Below are 12,915 nucleotides of genomic sequence, written 5' to 3' on the forward strand. Positions count from 1 at the left end.
GCACCAAAGTCTAGAAAATAGATGCAGCTGGGCCCCATAATTATCTTTAATTGTAGGGTGAGCTAGAGGAGGAATAAAGGTACCTTGCAGGGGTTAGACAAGGATCTGAAGGTTCCTTAACCAGATCAGTGCAGTGTAAAGTAGAGGGTTTGGTACACAATTCAGCTTAGTAACAGGGTTGATGTTCAAACCACTCTTTTTTTTTATAAGAACTAGTTTATTCATCTTTATTAACAGCAAAATGCAGGGAACATGAAGAAACAGGGTATTTGTCGCTTTGTGCCCCTTGAAAACAATATTCATATAACTATATTTTGGAGAACAGTCCATGTTGCTTTTTGGGGTGACATTGCCCTGTTGTGAAACTGTAGATCATCAAGTGTGACATTACTGTTGTAGATACTAACTCAAAGAGATGTACTTTCGAGAGGATAATGCCATAGTTTTCCTTCTGTTGTTTCATTCATCGTATCACAATTTTCATTCAAGTATGTATTTGGAGGCTTGGGATAAGATTGGGAGTACCTGCTGCTGCTGATGAGTTAATATGAACTATGTTTCTGGCTCCTCTTTAATAACAAAGCTGTTCCCAAAATACCAAAATGCTTGTTTTCAGCCGATGATGTATCTAGTTTTTGCTGGGAAAGCAAGTAACAACTACAATAAATAATACCATGGCAATAACATAGATACTTGATAACATTGTGTAGCAATATGTAGGGCTTGTTACCCACAAATTATTTTTCTTCATGAATGCATGTATATTTATTTGGTTTAGGATAAAAATAAGATCACTAACATTTTTTTATACAACTTCTGTTTCAATCGAGTAGCTGAATTCCATGGCCTGTGTAGTAGTGGAATAGGCATTACGGTGGATGGACGAGGTAATGTTGCATTTTTTTTCTTATATATATGAAACTCGTGAAAAATAATGAAAGGAAAACAAATATTCAAAAGTATGAATTCAGCATTTGGATTTTTCATAAGATACAAGTGGCTAAAGGCTTTTATCAAGATATGGTGTGTTATTTTTAATGTGGTACAATATTAAAATAAGTCAAAGGTTTCCTAAGAAAGGATGAGAATAGTTCCCATCCAAGTCAGTGGTAAAACTCCCAGTCACTTCAATGGGAGCAAGATGAGACTCTACTAAAGTACTTTCAGCAATAACATAGTTAGCATTTAAAAATACTTAAATAAAAAAGAAAATGTTATTTCTGTTCAATATTGTAAGCATATAGGGCCAGTTTTATCTTTTTACAGGGCTGCGATTTTTAGTATCGTGCCAAAGTTGTAAGTATCATGATGTGTTTAAATTCTCTGAGATGAATACTTTACGGTTTACTGACTGTATAAGCTCCACTAATACCTCTTAGTGAGGCTGTAAATCTCACAAGAGAAATAACCATGGTTCCACAGTGCTACAGTTTCTAAATATGGGAATTTATGTGAGGTCCTCTGTGGAGATAACAGTCTCTGTTAGGTATCTGAAGTCTTTAACTTCTCACTAGGGATATAAGGCAAATCATAGTCTTTGCCAGGCTCCTGCAGAAGACTAATCTCCTATAGGGATCAAATATAAATTAAAATCCCTTTTGGATGCCTGAACAAAATCGTAACATTTGCTGTGGATCTCATACAAGGTTGGCAGAGGACCCTGCTGCTGCTTACTCTGAGGAACTGGCTCACTTAAACCATTCCTCAGAGCGGGGGGGAAATGAACCTCCTCAAACTGGAACCCCTTACCCCAGCCAAAGCTGTGTTATCCTCCTCATCTATTCCTTTTACTGAGAGCAGGCAGGAAATCCCCCTTATAGACACTCCTCATTCCCAGTCATGGCCATCTGTGTCTCAGCCCTAGTCATAGTGCCTTTACCTCACTGCAGTAGGTCAACCAGTCCCTGCTCCCTTCGTTCTGTTTATGATCAAAGACCCACCTGGTTGCTCCCTGAAGACATCAGAGAAGTTGGGACATAAGAGGGCACTAAACTTCTATCACAGAAAACGCTTCAGGGAAAAGGAGGACCTGGACCTGGACCTGGACCTGTTAGGGGAAATCTGTGCTACAGGGAGGTAGGATGTGGCATGAAACATGCCCAACTGTTACCCAAGATTCAGTCAAGCTTAGTGAATCTTGGTTGCAGATTCATAATGACATCATAAAGTAGGCCAGATTCCACTGATTTACATTTTCTTATGAAAGCTTTGGACATTTTATAATCTTCAACTTTAATGCAAGGTTAACAAAGTATTTTTCTGAGTATGTACTTATGTATCCATAAATTGCAGGCCAGATCCTGATCTCAGATGTACCATTGTTAATCAATCCATGTAAATCAATTGAAATAAGTGGAGTAGCACCAGTGTGAAACATGTTTAAGTGAGATCACAATCAGGCCCAGCATCCTTGTTGGTCTTTCCAGTGTTTCTGAATGGATCTATGTAATCCACAAGAATCAACGTACAGAAAGAGTCATTTTTTGTTGTGTTAATATGAAAAAGTCCTGGAGCCTAGGAGGTGAAATGTGCAGAGAATGACTCCTAGGCCTTAAACCCATAGCCACTGAACATACAAAATAGGTATTTTGAGTCCGAGGCATTGTTATGTGTGCATCTATTCCAAGCTAAGATGTTGCATAGCATTTAATGTGTGATATAGCTGCAGTAATCTTCTCTGTTTATATTGATACAGATATTAATGAGTGTGCATTGGATCCTGATATTTGCTCCAACGGAATTTGTGAAAACCTACGTGGTAGCTATCGTTGTAACTGTAACAGTGGCTATGAATCTGATTCCTCTGGAAGGAACTGTATTGGTAAGTTATTTGAGTTATTAATTAGCTAAAACAATTAATGATTAAACTCCTGTTGATTTCAGTTGAAGCAGGAGAGGGCCGTTTGTGTGAGAGAGAAGTGGCTATTACCTTTAGCTACAATGAAAAAGCACTAAATCTCTTAGGAAAATCTACCCCTTTCAGTCCATATATTCAGGAGTGGCCTTAACCATTTTGCTGGTCAGGGTGGAAAACATTTTATGCGTACCCCCATCCCAGAGCAGCTAAGCACAAAAACAAACAACCCCCACCAAAAAACAAACCCACAGCCAGCCAGTCAGTGGAGCAAAAGCAGCCGGCCAAATAGAGTGCACAGCAAAAGGAATAAAAAACAAACAAGTGGCATAGTGTCCCTGAAAGTTGGCAATCAAGGTGACTGCCCTGCTCACTCATCCCTAAAATTGGCCCTGACTGCATGGCCAATATTTTTACAAATGTTAGGCTTATTTTTTTAAAAAAGCATGTTTTCTCTGTGATCTAGTTCAGTGGTTTTCAACCAGGGCTATGTGTATCCCTGGGGGTATAGATTAGTGTTTCTCAATCTGGGTGTTGTGGGACAGGTTAAGAAGGGTTGCAAGTGCAGGGCTGGTGTTAGGAGATGGCAAGCAGGGCAATTCCTCAGGGCCCCTTGCCACAGGAGGCCCCGCGAAGTTAAGTTACATGCTTCCGCACTGGGTAGTGGGGCTCCAGCTTCAGACAAGGCTCAAAAGTGAAAAACAGGCTCAAGTATCATGCTGAAATGTAAGTATGATATTTATATTCCAGTCGATTTATTTTATAATTATATGGTAAAAATGAAAAAGTAAGCAATTTTTCAGTACTAGTGTGCTGTGATGCTTTTGTGTTTTTATGTCTGATTTTGTAAGGAAGTAGTTCTTCTTTGAGTGCTGGTTCCTACGTGGATTCCAAATGTGGGTGTGCTTGCATACTATGTGCTGGAGCCGGAACTGTTCGTAGCAGTGTTTGTTGACCCGCGTCTGTGTCGTGTGTTGACCACATGATCCATCTGAAGTCTTATGATACTGCTTGGGTTGACACCTCTCCAGTTTCTGCTTACCACTGCATGGCCAGAGTCGGAACCCTGTTCCTATCTACATATTAGCAGCCTTCTTAGCGTTATTGTATATAGTTTGTTTATAGTTTTAGTAGTTAGCAGTTAGGAATTTAGTAGTAATTGTCCGTTTACCCCGTGTGGGGCATCCCAACCACTCCGGGGGTCTATGCCTCAGCAAACCTGCTTTAAAAGCTGTTAATCATGTCTGCGCTCCTTCTCCTTGAATGACGAACACCAGCATTGTCTTTATTGCTTGGGTGAAGCCCACGTCATCACCCGCTGCTCCATCTGTCACCTCTTCCCACCGTGGACTCATGGGGCTCGGGACCTCTGACTCTACAAATATCTCATGGAGGAAGCAATATGTCCGACTGTGCACTCGGAGCGTTCGGCCTCACCACTGGTGAGTGCTTTGCTGGCTCTGTCCAGAGCAGCATCCTTGGCTCTGGTACCACCAGTGGTATTGGCAGCACCGTCAAAGCAGCACAGTGCTCATAGGAAGCACATGCATGGGCACAAGGGTGGCTCCCCAGGAGGGATCACTTCAAAATGCAACGTGGCCTCCCCAAGCCACACCATGTTGGATGAGAAGTTGCGCGAGGACTTGACTGCCTCTCTGCTCAAAAAAGGCTTGCATGAAGCACAAACCTAACCGCCATTGAGACCAACCAGTGTCGTCCTCAACTTCTATTGCAGAACAGCTGCTTCCACTCCTGACTCCATCCAAGCTGCTGGAACCATAAGGAATCCCACACCCACCTGGCCACCTATCTCCACTGACACCTACGGTTGAGCTGCTTCTTCCGTATGCCGTTTCCCCACCACATCCCGGATCACCAGGAACCATATGCCCTCCATCACTGGCAGATGAACCGCTCCTGGTAAGCCACTGCCCTGAGGTGCTCCTCTTCACACTGTTGGAGAAGCATGTGAGTACCTCTTTGCAGAGCTGCTCCATGCTGGCTTCAGCTGTCCCAATGGCACCACCATTTCCGGACCAACCTTCCGACTCAGAGTGGTCTTCGGAATAAGAGCATGCTTTTCATCGGCACGATCCTACAGTTCTGAAAGTGACGCCTGCTCTATGCAGTGGTGTATGGACCTCCCACCGATGCATGATTCTGGTACCATTGTGGTCCACTGGCTCCAGCGGATCCGTATGCTTGGACCTACTGGCACCATTGGGGCCTGTACCGGGGCTGCGGGGCACCGCTGCCATCTCATCACTGCCCTTTCTTGGTTTATACGGCTCCTCCCTCGGTATATGAGGAACCCCAAGATGCTGCAGTGCGGCATCGCCGGAACTAACGGAACCACCAGTCCCCGCAGGATCATCTTCCTCCCTGGACAAGGCACTTATCCTGCCATCCATTTCTCCCCCAGAAAACCATGGTTAATACCAAGACCCCTTCTGGTGCATGGTGAGAGACCTTAACCTACTGGTGGAGAACGTAAAGGACCCCCAGGACAAGTTCCTGGGCATCCTACAGCCAATGGGACCCTTGCATACCACTCTACCCATACAGAGAGCGCTTCTTCAGCCAGTTCAGGCAGTCTGGCATTCCCCTGCATCATGTACACCTACACCTAAAAAGGCAGAACGCAGATATTTTGTGTCTGCAAAAGATACAGACTTCCTGTTTACACACTCACCACCAAATTCATTTGTAGTCCAGGCGTCAACAGAGTGTGCTAGACAAGAGAACTTTAAGTTCTCTTTTCCAGATTTAACAGCCAAGAAACTTGACCTGCTTGGTCATAAGGTCTATACATTGGCAGGCCTGCAGTTCCACTTAGCCAATTACCAGGCTATACTGGCGAAATACGACTTTCGAACATATGCCAAACTGACAGAGTTTCAAGCCTCCCTCTCAGAGGATAAACAGGACGCGTTTCAATCTCTGGTCGAGGAAGGCAAGTTAATGGCCAAAGTCACCCTCCAGTCCACAGTAGACATGGCGGACACAGCATCCCACTCCTTGGCCTCGGGGGTGATACTACACAGGGACTCTTAATTAGAGACATCGGTGTTCCCAAAGGGGGTCAAGACCATGCTTGAGGACCTGCCTTTTGATAACCAAACACTCTTTAGTGATAAAACTGACGAGAGTCTACACTCACTTAAGGACTCTCGCGCCACTCTGAGGTCCTTAGGCCTTTACACACTAGCCCCAACTCACCGCCAGTACCGGCCCTCTTTCCATCTCCGGTACCCTGCTTACCCTGCCTACCAACCTCACCCTCAACGCCATCAGGATCAACTGCATCAACGTCAATGCTTGCAATGACCATGATACCCTGCTGCCACTACCTTGTCCACTTCTTCTTTCCCGCAATGCCCATCCAAACACCCATTTTGATTCCTCCCTCAAGACCCATGAACCACCCTCCCCTTCTCATGCAGTTCCTCCGGTTATCTTCAGTGGCTGTCTTGCTCAATTTGCCCTCAACTGGAGCAAGATTACCACCGATCGATGGGTGTTGGACATCATACATTAGGAGTGGTATCTCATAGAGTTTCTTTCCTTTCCTACGCACCACCCTTTCCCCCATGAGACAACGGGAAACCCATCACAACACAATCTTCTCCGAGAGGAAGAAAATACCCTCCTCTAGAAGGGCGCAATAGAACGCGTTCCACGTCTATATCGTGGCTGTGGATTTTACTCTCCCTATTTCCTCATACCGAAGAAAGGGGCAGCCTTCACCCCATTTTAGACCTCTGGGCTTTAAACCACTTCATTCGCAAGTTCTGATTCTGCCTTGTCACCCTTTCCTGTATTGTCCTCTGCCTCCCCCCTGGAGGCTCTTGACATGAAAGATGCCTATTTTCATGTTGACATATATCCCACCCATCGCAAATTCCTTTGCTTCATGGTAGGCCTCTCATACTATCAGTTCTGAGTTCTGCCATTCAAAATAGCCACTGCTCCATGTGTTTTCATGGAGGTCTTTGCGATAGTGGTGACCTATGTGAGATGTCTTGGTCACTCGTTGTTCCCATATCTGGATGAAAGTCTACTAGTTGCGTCATCCCAGGAATGTCTCCTGACCACCATCAGACCCTATGAACCCTCCTCGCGAGCTTGGGGATCTGCATCAATAAGGACAAGTCGAACCTTGTACCCGCAACCTCAGTTTCATAGGAGCTTGGCTAAACTGCCTTACATCATGAGACTTTCTGCCATTGGACCGCTTTGTAGTCCTCACTTCCCTCATTGCACAACTCTGCTGCCACCCCCCATACATCTCTGGCAATGCCTCTCCTTCCTGGGCCATATTATGGCCTTCACCTCTGTCAGCCCGCATGCACACCTGCACATGCGATGTCTCCAACTGTGACTGGGTACCATCTCTGATCTGCAAGTAGACACCTCCACTAAATGGGACTTCTCCCCCCCCCTCAGTCTTGACTTCCCTCACATGGTGATGCAAACCCAACCAAGGTCATTGCCGGCACCTCCTTAACCCTCCCACACTCAGGACCACCCTCACTACAGATACTTCACTTGTAGATTGGGGCACTCATCTGCAGGGCCACACTGCCCAAGGACTATGTTCCCCTAGAGACGCCTGGATACACGTCAACATCCTGGAATCATGAGCAGTCTGCCTCACTTGTTAGGCATTCCTACGCTTTGTCCGATCTCATCATGTGCACCTCCTCTCAGACAATACATTGGCCGTCATCTATGTAAACAAATAGGGTGGAGCCCAGTCCCAACCCTTTGTGTGGAAGCCATTCATCTGTGGAACTGGTGCCTCAGGCATAACATAACGCTTCACACAGTCCATGTTCTGAGCACCAACAATGCCCTTGCAGACTCTCTCAGTTGCTCCTTCCACAACAACCACAAGCGTGAGCTCTACGGCCGCACTCTCCAGTCCATTTTCCACAAGTGCCACGCTGGGACGTCTTCGTGACTCCTGCCATCCACAAGCTCCCCCTTTTCTGCTCCAAGGGTGCTCTTGGATGAGGCTGTCAGGGAGACACACTTCTCCTCCCTTGGTCACCTGACTTCTGGTACACCTTCCCAATCGTTCAAACGATCATCCGCAAATTATGATGAGACTATGCAGTCCTCATCCTCATCTCTCCCTTCTGGCCTTCCCAGTACTGGTTCATCGATCTCCTTTCTCTCGCAGTTTACCCGCTGATTCATCTTCCTTCTCTCAGAGATCTCCTCACGCAGTAACACGGCCAGCTCCAACACCCCAACCCGGAATTGCTTCACTTCACGACCTGGTATTTGGATGGGGCTCACGAATAGGCAACTCGTGCTCAACACCAGTACACGATGTCCTTTAGCATAGCAGGCACCCATCCACTAGAGCTTGTTATCAGGCAAAGTGGAAACACTTCACGGTGTGGGCTGTCCATCACTGTCACCTCCTCAGCCCAGTCTCTATCCCCACTATCCTTGACTACCTTCTCCACCTACGACAGTCAGGTCTTGCCCACTCTTCCATCTGGGTCCACCTAGTGGTATTTAGTGCCTTCCTTCTGACAGTGGATGGGTTCTCCATCTTTAGCCACCCTACCACAACCCATTTCAACACCTTCCTGTCGGTCCAAAAACCCATCCCCTGTGAAATCTGAACCTTGTCTTCTCAACACTCACCAAGCCGCCCTTCAAACCACTGGCTAGTTGCTCCCTTGCCCACCCTTCCATGAAGGTAATCTTCTTGGTAGCAATCACATCTGCCTGATTGGTTAGCGACTTGGCTGCTATGATTGTGGACCCACCCTTCAGGTTCTTCCGTAAGGACAAGGGGTCTTATGACTCCATCCCAACTTCCTACCTATGTTAATCTCTCCGTTTCATCTCAACCAATTCATTCACTTCCCAATCTTCTATCCATAACCGCACACCTCACAGAGAGAGTGCACTCTTCATTCCCTTGACCTCTGTCACATGTTGGATTTCTACCTCCAGCACGCACACAATGTTCGTCCCTCTCCCAAGCTTTTCATCACCATTGTAGAATGTTGCAGAGGCTGTGCCCTTTCTTCCCAATGTCTCTCCAAGTGGATCTTTCATTGCATCGAGGCACTTTACTCCCTTTCTCAAGTCTCTCCGTCACCTGGCATCACTGCTCATTCCACACAGGCGCAAGTGACCACGTCTGCCCTCCTCATGGATGTTCCGTGGCAGGACATTTGTAAAGCAGCCACATGGTCCTCTATCCACACTTTCATCGCTCGCGATACCGTAGCCCCATCGGCAGCTATGGATGTGTCAGATGGCCATGCAGTCCTGCAGACTGTCACTTCTGGCGAGCTCTTACTCCCACCTCCACACTGAGTACTGCTCGCTACGCTACGCACGTTTGGAGTCCAGTTGGGGCCAGCACTCGAACAAGAAATGAAGGTTACTTACTGTAACTAGAGGTTCTTCGAGATCTGTGGTCCCTGTTTGGATTCCAACCCACCTTCCTTCCCATCCATTATGAGCTCTGTGCCTCTTGGTAAAAGGGACCTGGAGAGGCAGCGCAGCCTTATAAGACCTTGGATGCACCATATAGCCAACGCATGATGCGCACACGAGTCGACAAAAACTGCTACGAACAATTCCAGCTCTGGAAGATGGTGCGCATGTGCACCCACATTTGGAATCCAGATAGGGACCACTCATCTCAAAGAACCTCCCGTTACAGTAAGTAACCTTCATTTTTTAAGAGTTGAAACTCAGGGTATGCGAGACAGATCAGACTCCTGAAAGGGATACAGCAGTCTGGAAAGGTTGAAAACCACTGATATAGGAAATGGTGGTGGGACATATCACTATAGTTTAATGGTAACTGGAATTAATTGTTCTATGTGCCTGAGTCTGAGAGTGCATTGTACTGTATGTTGGATGTCATGGGTTCCCAGTCTATATCCTTCTAAGCTCTGTACAGTAATTTGCCAGGAGCTCAGAGGCCACACTTTTCACATAATAAAATGGAGCAGGTTTCAAACATCCTCATAAATGATATGCGTATATGGCCTATAGAGATAGCTGATCGCAGTATACAATACTTCATTTTGATCCAAGAAGTTTTCAGCTTATAACGAGATGGATCATTGCATGCTGGGTCCTGTAGTCTCCAGATGCTTCAGCTGAGTGATAAAGATGAAGCTAGCTATACAAGTCATATTGTAGAAGTCCATGGGCTACATTTGGATAGTGGGCCCACATTTGACCACTTCTGTTTTGGTTACACTGTTTCTTAGGTTACTCCATGATACACAAATGTTTCATTTAAGAGCTTTTATTAAGTTATTTTTATCAAATTATTTGCATTTTGCTTTGGTTTGATACCAGACTACCATTGTTGTATCCAGAAATATTTGCAATAACTGTTCTAGAATACCTCATGTACAATAGGAATGTTACACAGTTCTCTATTTTATTTATTTATTTTACTATCCATGTCAGTATACATAATTCCGTTGTCTGTTCTTTGTGGGTGTTGTTTATATTAAAAGCTCTCTCTCTCAGTGTATGTGTGTATGTGTATAAAATCTTCATCAGTAACCAGTGGAAGTAGGTCTGAAAGTCTAAGGAAATTATAAGTAGCATCTTAATTAACATACAACCTTTTTATTGTTGGTAGTGATTACTCTTGACACCTGAAGTTTCATTGACTTGTCCTTGGTCACCGTGGTCAACCAAACCACACCATTTTTGATAAGGAAAAACCTAGGCTGGGGGATATCATTTTAATAGTAAACATTCCTAGAGAGTGATTCAAAGCAAACATACCGTAATGGGTGTGTTTCTTTCCCTCAGTTTGCCATAAGGATTTTTTCAGCTACTTAATTTCTGAAGACCCCAAGTACGAGCTTTTGGCAGGGTATGCACTTCTGTAAAAAATGTTAAATGATATTTTATTTATTTGTTTGTTTGTTTTCAAATGTATATGTATATAAGGCAGTTTAGGTCATCTGTCCAAAGGATGGAAATATCGTCAATGTATTTCAGGGATATCATGGGTTTCATGGTGCATTTGCCCAGTAATTTTTCCTCAAGGAGGCTCATGAAGATGTTGGCATATTGAGGAGCCATCCTAGTACCTAGGGCCATTCACTTGGTTTGGACAAAGTGTTTGTTGTTGAATGTAAAAATGTTATGGATGAGGATGAAATGGATGAGTTTGATGTTGTGTTTGGAGTGGATTTCTGAGGGTTGTCCACTGTCTTGTAAATAATTGAGGCAAGCAGTGATGCTGTCATTGTGAAAGATTTTGGTATTTAGGGAAGCGACATCCATGGTGGCAAGGATGATGTTCTGAGGGAGGGTGTTAAAGTTGCAGAGTTTCTGGAGGAAGTCAGTTGTGTTCTGGAAGAAATTGGCCCTTTGTGTGGTGAGTGGTTTGATGATAGTTTCTGTGAGTCCCAGTATATCTTCAGTAAGAGTGCCAGTGCCAGATATAATGGCTCTGCCTGGGTTTCCTTGTTTGTGTATCCTGGGAAGCTTGTACACTGTCCCTAGGGTGGGTTCATAGGGGATGAGGTTGTAGAGTTTCTATTGGAGATTTTTGGGGAAGGATTTGATGATATCCTTATATTCCTGGGTAAATTGTCATGTGGGGTCTCCTTTGTGTTCTTTTAAAGTAGGTGGTGGTGGTGAATTGTCAGCTGGCCTTGTTAATGTAGTTATCGTGGTTGAGAGGTATTGTGGCGCCCACTTTGTCTGCTGGTTTGTTCATTGTCTGGTGATTGGATTTCAGGGACTGTATAGCTGTTCTCTCGGTGGAGAGGTTATGCTAGATGTGAAGTTTGTAAAGGATTTCGAAGTGAATATTTTTTCCTGAAGCAATCAATGTAATGGTCAAGAATGTCATTTCATCCACTGTGGGGTGTCCAGTCAGATGATTGATTTTTCTTATAACTGTTAGTGGGGATGTGGCAATTGTCGGTGGTGTCGTCCTTGTGAAAGAATTGCAGAGTAAGTGGAAAGAATTGCAGTCAGTGGAAGAATTCTTTTAGTTCTCCACATATTAGTATGGTATCAGCTTCTGGGGTGGGGCAGAAGTTCAGTCCCTTGGAGAGTACAGATAATTCAGCTCCAGTTAGGAGTAGTCTTGCTAGATTGATGATGTTAGGGTGTCCTGTGGTATTCAAGTGGTGGATCCTGGTGCCCTGGTTTCTCCTGGAGATGCTGTTCTGTGGATTGTAGAGTTCCTACACTGGAACCCATATGGGGTATCATTAAACAATTACAGCCCAAACTCAGTGGGCATCACATCCTGAAATAAATCTTTCCTGAAATTTCTCTTCAATTCATAACTTTGCTAGACACTAAAAATCATGGACAGAATAGAGACACTGGTTTATTACAACCATCTATAACAGGAGTGGCCAAACCGGCTCATGAGCTGCATACGGCTCTTTATAGTGCGACTTGTGGAGCCCCCTATACTTCTTTCTCCCCACATTCTCCGCCTACCAGACTGGGGTGGGGAGCTTGAAGCTTCTGCCTGTGGCAGGGTGGTGGGACTTGAGGATTCTGCCTAGCATGGAGGAGAGTTTCAGGGGGGTCAGTAAGTTTGGCCACCCCTGATCAATAACCCTCTTAAATCACCCCTCAAGAGCTTTTTTTCCTCTTTCCTTCCACCCTCTCTCCCCATAACTGGAGAGGTGTTAATTGGCCACTACATCTTGAATGATCCCTTGAAATATGTGTTCACAACATAAGAATGGTCATACTGGGTCAGACCAATGGTCCATCTAGCCCAGTATCCTGTCTTCCAACAGTGGCCAATGTCAGGTGCTTCAGAGGAAATGAATAGAACAGGTAATCAAGTGATCCATCCAGTCGCCCATTCCGAGTCTCTGGCAAACAGCAATCCCTGCCTATCCTGGCTAATAACTATTGATGGTCCTATCCTCCATGAATTTATCTAGTGCTTTGTTGAAGCCCATTATAGTTCTGGTCTTCACAACATCCTCTGGCAAGGAGTCCCACAGGTTGACTGTGTGTTGCGTGAAGAAATGCATCCTTTTGTTCATTTTAAACCTGCTGCTTATTAATTT

At 45.0% G+C, this 12,915-nt stretch overlaps 1 protein-coding gene across 2 annotated transcripts in view; it reads left to right on the forward strand.

The window, feature by feature from the left end:
* Positions 1–12,915, forward strand: part of FBN2 (fibrillin 2) — a 277,388-nt gene that overhangs the window by 118,565 nt on the left and 145,908 nt on the right. For both annotated transcript variants that reach the window (XM_067569251.1, XM_067569252.1), the window contains 2 exons: positions 834–887; positions 2,696–2,821. In XM_067569251.1, the coding sequence (XP_067425352.1) occupies positions 834–887; positions 2,696–2,821 (180 nt within the window). The remainder of the gene's footprint in view (positions 1–833; positions 888–2,695; positions 2,822–12,915) is intronic.

The sequence above is a fragment of the Emydura macquarii genome, unplaced genomic scaffold (assembly GCF_026122565.2).
Source record: "Emydura macquarii macquarii isolate MOO-44397 ecotype Brisbane River unplaced genomic scaffold, CSIRO-AGI_Emac_v2 contig_2897, whole genome shotgun sequence".
NCBI classification, from domain to species: domain Eukaryota; kingdom Metazoa; phylum Chordata; order Testudines; family Chelidae; genus Emydura; species Emydura macquarii.